This window comes from Otolemur garnettii, unplaced genomic scaffold, assembly GCF_000181295.1.
Source record: "Otolemur garnettii isolate 467f Iridium unplaced genomic scaffold, OtoGar3 scaffold00081, whole genome shotgun sequence".
Classification (NCBI taxonomy): Eukaryota; Metazoa; Chordata; class Mammalia; order Primates; family Galagidae; genus Otolemur; species Otolemur garnettii.
This window is the reverse complement of record NW_003852476.1, coordinates 120688-126609: the sequence shown is the minus strand read 5'-3', so window position 1 is coordinate 126609 and position 5922 is coordinate 120688. Positions and strand designations below refer to the sequence as shown.

General features: G+C 41.5%; 1 protein-coding gene and 1 pseudogene across 1 annotated transcript in view; one reads left to right on the top strand and one right to left on the bottom strand.

Moving 5' to 3' along the window:
• The window catches only part of TBPL2 (TATA-box binding protein like 2), an 18962-nt gene that overhangs the window by 6872 nt on the left and 6168 nt on the right, over window positions 1-5922 (top strand). Inside the window, exon 5 of the mRNA XM_003794442.1 lies at window positions 2954-3121. Coding sequence (XP_003794490.1) covers window positions 2954-3121 — 168 coding nt within the window. The remainder of the gene's footprint in view (window positions 1-2953; window positions 3122-5922) is intronic.
• On the bottom strand, window positions 2588-2686 carry LOC111726814 (annotated as a pseudogene).

Below are 5922 nucleotides of genomic sequence, written 5' to 3'. Positions count from 1 at the left end.
AGCTGGGACTACACCCACCGGCCATAATGCTAGGCTAATTTTTCCATTTTTAGTAGAGATAGGGTCTTACTTTTGCTCAGGCTTGTCTCAATCTCCTGAGCTCAGTTGATCTACCATCTCCAGCCTCCCAAAGTGCAAACTGGACATTTCTTGGCCATGAAATCAGGAGGCCTCCATTGAAAGGCTCTTTGTCTCTGGATCTTATGCAGGGGAAGCCCTTTCCTTCACCATAGAGCTTTCAAGGGAAAGCTCTTCTCCCCTAGCAGCGTTAAAAGATGCATAGCAAATTGTCCTCCTAGAAGTGGACTAACTGTTCACGTTCTCCTATGAACATTGGGTGTCAACATTATTTTATATTTGCTACTTTTATTGGCAAAAGTTTTTAATTTACATTTGATTTACTAGTGGATTAAATAACTTCACAGTAAGCTGCTTGTGGTGTCTTTGCCCAATATTCTATGGATGGAGATATTTATCTTCGATTTTTGTTTTTAATTTTTTAATTTTTTTTTTTTTTTATAGAGACAGAGTCTCACTTATCTCCTCAGTTGAGTGCCATGGCATCACACAGCTCACAGCAACCTCCAACTCCTGGGCCCAGGTGATTCTCTGGCCTCAGCCTCCCAAGTAAACTGGGACCACAGGCACCCACCACAACGCCCGGCCATCTGTTGCAGTTTGGCCAGGGTCGGGCCCAAACCTGCCACCTTCAGTATATGGGGTCAGCACCCTACCCACTGAGCCACAGGCGCTGCCCTTATTTTTAATTTTTTATTTTGCATTATTATGAATGCACAATAGATGTGTACATTTATGGAATCCGTGTGATTTTTTTTTTTTTTTGAGATATAGTCTCACTATGTTGCCCTCAGTAGAGTACCATGGCATCACAACTCACGGCAACCTCAAACTCTTGGGTTTAAGCTATTCTCTTGCCTCAGCCTTCCAAGTAGTTGGGACTATAGGTGCCTGCCACAATACCCGGCTACTTTTTTGTTGTTGTTGTTATTGTCATAGTTGTTTAGCAGGCCCAGGTTGGGTTTGAATGTGTCAGCCCCAGTGCATGTGGCTGGCGCCCTAACCACTGAACTATGGACGCTCAGCCCATGTGATGTTTTGATACAGGCATACAATGTGTCATAATCAAGGTTATTGGGGTATCTATCACCTGAAGCATTTATCAATTGTTTTTGTATTTAAATATTTTCACCATTTTACACTGTAAATATTTTTCCCTGATTACTATTTATGGTATCTTATGATGTGTGTTTTAAACATAATTTAAATTTTTTGGGGTGGAGTCATTCATTTGATTTTTTACTTCATAGTTTGTTTGATTTCACACGTAGAAAGGCGTTCCCCATGCACACTAATATTAATACATAAATACTGACTTCCACATATTTTTCCCCATCTTTTCTAGGTTTTGCTTTATTTTGGGGAAAAGGATAGTTGGTATTTTGAATCATCTAGAACTTTATTTAGATGATGGAAATGTTCTATATTTGTCTGTGTAGTAGCTACTAGTCACATGTGGCAGTTGAGTGCTTGAAAGACAGCTAATATGACTCAGGGACTAAATTTTTAATTTAGATTAATTGGGCAGAGCAGGTCTAGAATCTTATTTAAGTTTAAGATCATTTGCTTTAAATGGTCTGTGCTGAGATACATTTATTGACAAATCCATTCTCACTCCATTTTCTCCCACCTCCAGTTTTTACATATTAAGTTCTTTACATGCGTCTGATCTCGGGCTTTCTCTTATCTTTGGATCTGCAGTCCTAGAAATCTCTATTTTTTTTTTTTAAAGATAAGCTTTATTTATTTATTTTTGCCTTTTTTTTTTTTTTTTTTGGCCGGGGCTGGGTTTGAACCCGCCACCTCCGGCGTATGGGACCAGCACCCTACCCTTTTGAGCCACAGGAGCCACCCAGAAATCTCTATTTTTAAATGAACATTGGACAACTGTGCAGGTGTCTACAAGCATGCTCATTTCAGCATTGTTTAAAACAGGAAAACTACATATCTAAATATTAGGCATTTAATACCAATAATAGATTTTAAGTTAAAGTGAAATTGTATGAGCCACATAAATACATATTGCACTGGAAAAGTGGCCATTTGTGTTAAGTTGGAGTGGGATGGGAGCAGGAAGCTAAATTGTAGGTTTATTATCCAACTTTCTTGTAAAGTATGCTCATGTTATGCAAACATCTGTGAGAATCTTTCCCTATCTGAATTCATTTTGTTCCTAAAATTAGACAGCGAAAGCTTGGTTAGTGAGTTCAGATAATTGATGGTTGGTATCCAAAGAGAGGCACCAATATTATCTCAAACATTTATCCAAGCCTACTTTTCAGTTAATAACAAGAGTAAGAAATACTGTGTTTGCATAGGACAAGTGCAGAAGGTCAAATTTAAGTGATTAGAACCACTGAATGTGAGATTTCAAGAGTTTTTGTTTTCCTAGCAAGTCCCCAGGTGACACTGGTGATGTGATGACACACTTTGAAAAACAGACAAATAACTTTATCAAGTAGCACTTATTTTGTTTAAAGTAAAATATAGACCATATTTTTGTTTAAAGTAAAATATGGACCATCTGCATGCCACCCCCACACAGAGGCCACGGCTAATTTTCTCTGTATAGTTCCAATTTTAGTACATGTGCTGCTGAAGTGAGCACTCAAATAGCACTTAAAGAAATTGCCTTATATGTGAAAGGTGACAAATTAAGTCACATTTGTTTACAGTTCAGTTCAACAACTGCACATTGTATCAGGCCTTGCACAGGTGCTGTGGGAGGTAATACCTCCTAACAAAGCTACTTTCATAGCACACATTGAAAGATGAACATGGTACAAACAGTTAACACAGTCAGAAAAGTGACCACAACACAAGTGTATCGAGGACATAGTGATTAACGCACCTGTGAACTTTTGTCCCTCTCCAGTGAAGAGCAATCTCGACTTGCAGCAAGAAAGTTTGCTCGCGTGGTGCAGAAGCTTGGATTCCCTGCCAGATTCCTTGATTTCAAAATCCACAACATGGTTGGAAGCTGTGATGTGGGATTTCCCATCAGGCTAGAGGGTTTGGTACTAGCCCATCAGCAGTTCTGTAGGTATGACAGCTTTATAGCTTAACTTTGAGTTTGCCAAGATGTCAAGTTACATTGTGGGCTGCTTATATGATGCATCTTCCAGAGAAAGTGTGATTTTTTTTTTTTTTCTTCTGAAGGAGGTGGGCACAGTGGGTGAAAGGGTTAAGATGTCATGCCTGAGGCCTCTCAGGTCATCACACATGCCTGGTCTTTCCAAGTAGTGATTCTTGAATTATTTATAATCACCTGGACAGCTTATTAACATATTCCTGGCTGGGCTTTGTCAGAGATTTTGCTTGAATTTGCAGGCTTCAAAAGCTCACAGGTGATGCCACTGTTGCTGGTCAGAGGCCTCAAGTTGAGATCTGCTGATCTATAGATTTATAAAACTGGCATGCTTGGCTTGTGATGCACTGGGCAAGAAGAGAAGGGGTATGTGAGGCAGGTGGGCCTGCAGGAAGGGGCTGACAGCTGGTGAGGGGAGAAAGGGCTGGAAGAAGATGAAAAAGAAGTGGCTGTAGCAAACTCTGTGAAAGCAATCCTATCTAGTCTTTGGTTTTGAGTGGGGTGAGGTTGCTTGTGTAACTGTGGCCCCCAGCCCAGGGCTGTCCTTATGTATTTCTCAGAGACCATCTCCAGCCTGCCTAACTTCCCCAGAAGTCCCCTCTCTCTCAGAAGCCAGTGCTCCTCCCCAGCCCCTGCTGCTTTGTCATTTCTGCCATCCAGCTCAGGCCCTCAGAACAGTGAGGGAGGGTGATTAACACCAACTCCCGCTACTTGGTAGGGTGTCCACTTGAGGCACTTGGCCTGGTTTGGAACCATAGATGTTCTTAAATTTTCTTGAACAAGCTTGAATTTAAGTCCTTTCATCCCAGCATCTTCCCCTCTTTCCCGTTTAGCATTGTCCTCAGGCAGCTAAGCTTCCCTAACTAACCCTCCTCAGCTTTCAATCTAAACAAGTTAAAAATTGCTTTGTTTTTTCTAAACATTTAAAACATTTTGGTTCATTCTGAGATTTTTCCCTTTTTTCTTCAGTTTGTTTGACATCTGCTTATTAAGTGCCTTTTTCATTTTTGAAAACTGTGAGCTCGCTGTCAAGTCCCCCTCCGAAGTGTCTGTCTGTCTTCAAGCTTGGATAATTTGTAGGTTCATGTAAAACCTTCATTTTTAAAAGTCTCTCCGCATCTGAGCCATCTCATCTTCCAGACTCAAGCCCTGGGCCTCCAGCCTATATTCCTCTGAATCAACCTATTCTGAACATATACAGTAGCTCTGCCTCAACTCTAAGGTGCATGTCGACATAAGACTTAGCATTCTCCTGTCTGGCCATTTAGGGCTCTAAAATGAAGTACGCAGTTCCTCCCAGGTTTCCCTTCATTTCTTTTTAACCAACAATGTCTTCCTAGAACAGCAGTTTTAAGTGTAGAGGAGTGCCCCTTGTCACTACCGCTACCTTCCAAAAGATAGCATTGCCAGTCAAGCACTATGAGAATTCATCAGATGAGGGGCCTTTAGCCACTTAGAGTGGGCCTATCCCTGTCCTCTCTTCTTCCTGAGACAGTTGTCCTTTTTTGTTTGGCCAGGAAGCTTGTTTTGCATTCCTGTGCCTGGCTGTTTGTAGTCTCATTGTTTCCTCACATGCTCTCCATCCAGCACTTATGGGTTACAACTCCAATGTGTGCGTTCTCAGCATGGGGGACATTGAAAACACCTCTTTCTCAGCAGGTCTGACTTGTTAAACGTGAGGCCTCTAATAGCCTGTATCTCTGTGGGGAACCATAGCACACTTCAGTTACAATTATGAGGTCAAGTTTGCTTTGTCCTTCAATTCCCCAGGTTCTGTAAATTTGCATGCCAACATCTAATGACACAAGTATGTCCTTTTGTACACCAGTAAGGGCACCTTTCCCATCAATCTTTCTATGCCATAATCATCTTCACAGTCTTCTGTATATGTTTTTCCTTCTTCTCTCCAATTTTTAATTCAAAGATATGATAATGAATACTTGTTAAATGAATAAAATCTAGGTGCCTATCATGTTACAGATGTGAGGGTGATGATGGCAAGCTATATAGCCTAATCCTTTGCCCACATAAAGCTGATTCACTGTCTAAAATGAAAAACCAGACAGGTCCAATGATAATGAAACATGGTATCTGTGAAGTTATAGCCTCTCAGGAGACTATAGGACCATAAAGTGGGGCACTTAATGTGGGGGGGGGGAGTGGGGGTTGGGGGGGTGGAGGCCAAGCAAGTCTCTCCCTGGGGGAAGTGACATTTAAGGTGCAACTTCAAGAATGAGTTAAATTTGGATTGGCAGGTGTTTGATACTCTAATCTCTGTGAAACATTCTCCATCCCTAAGGAAAACCACTCTTTTTCTCTGCCTCTCTTCTTTGGAATGAAAGAATAAATAAAATGAAGTAAATCTTTAATCAGGAGTTTGCTATGCTGGTAACCTCAAAACTGTGATTCTGAAATCCAAAAGCAGTTCATTTGGATTCACATAGGAAAATAATTTGTTTTTCTCCATTGGAGTCCTGAGATGCCGCTAGAAGATCAAATAAAGTCTTCCTTCTGGGATTCCAACCTTCATTTTCTTGGCCTGGACCCCTTAGTGGGGTTTTCTGAGCTCCAATTAATAGCATGGTCTCCCCAGTGTTAGAAAGTGGTTAATCATGGTCTCCCCAGTGTTAGAAAATGGTTAACCATGGTCTCCCCAGTGTTAGAAAATGGTTAACCGGCTCAGCGCCTGTGGCTCAAGCGGCTAAGGCCAGCCACATACACCTAAGGTGGCGGGTTCGAATCCCCAGCCCGGGCCC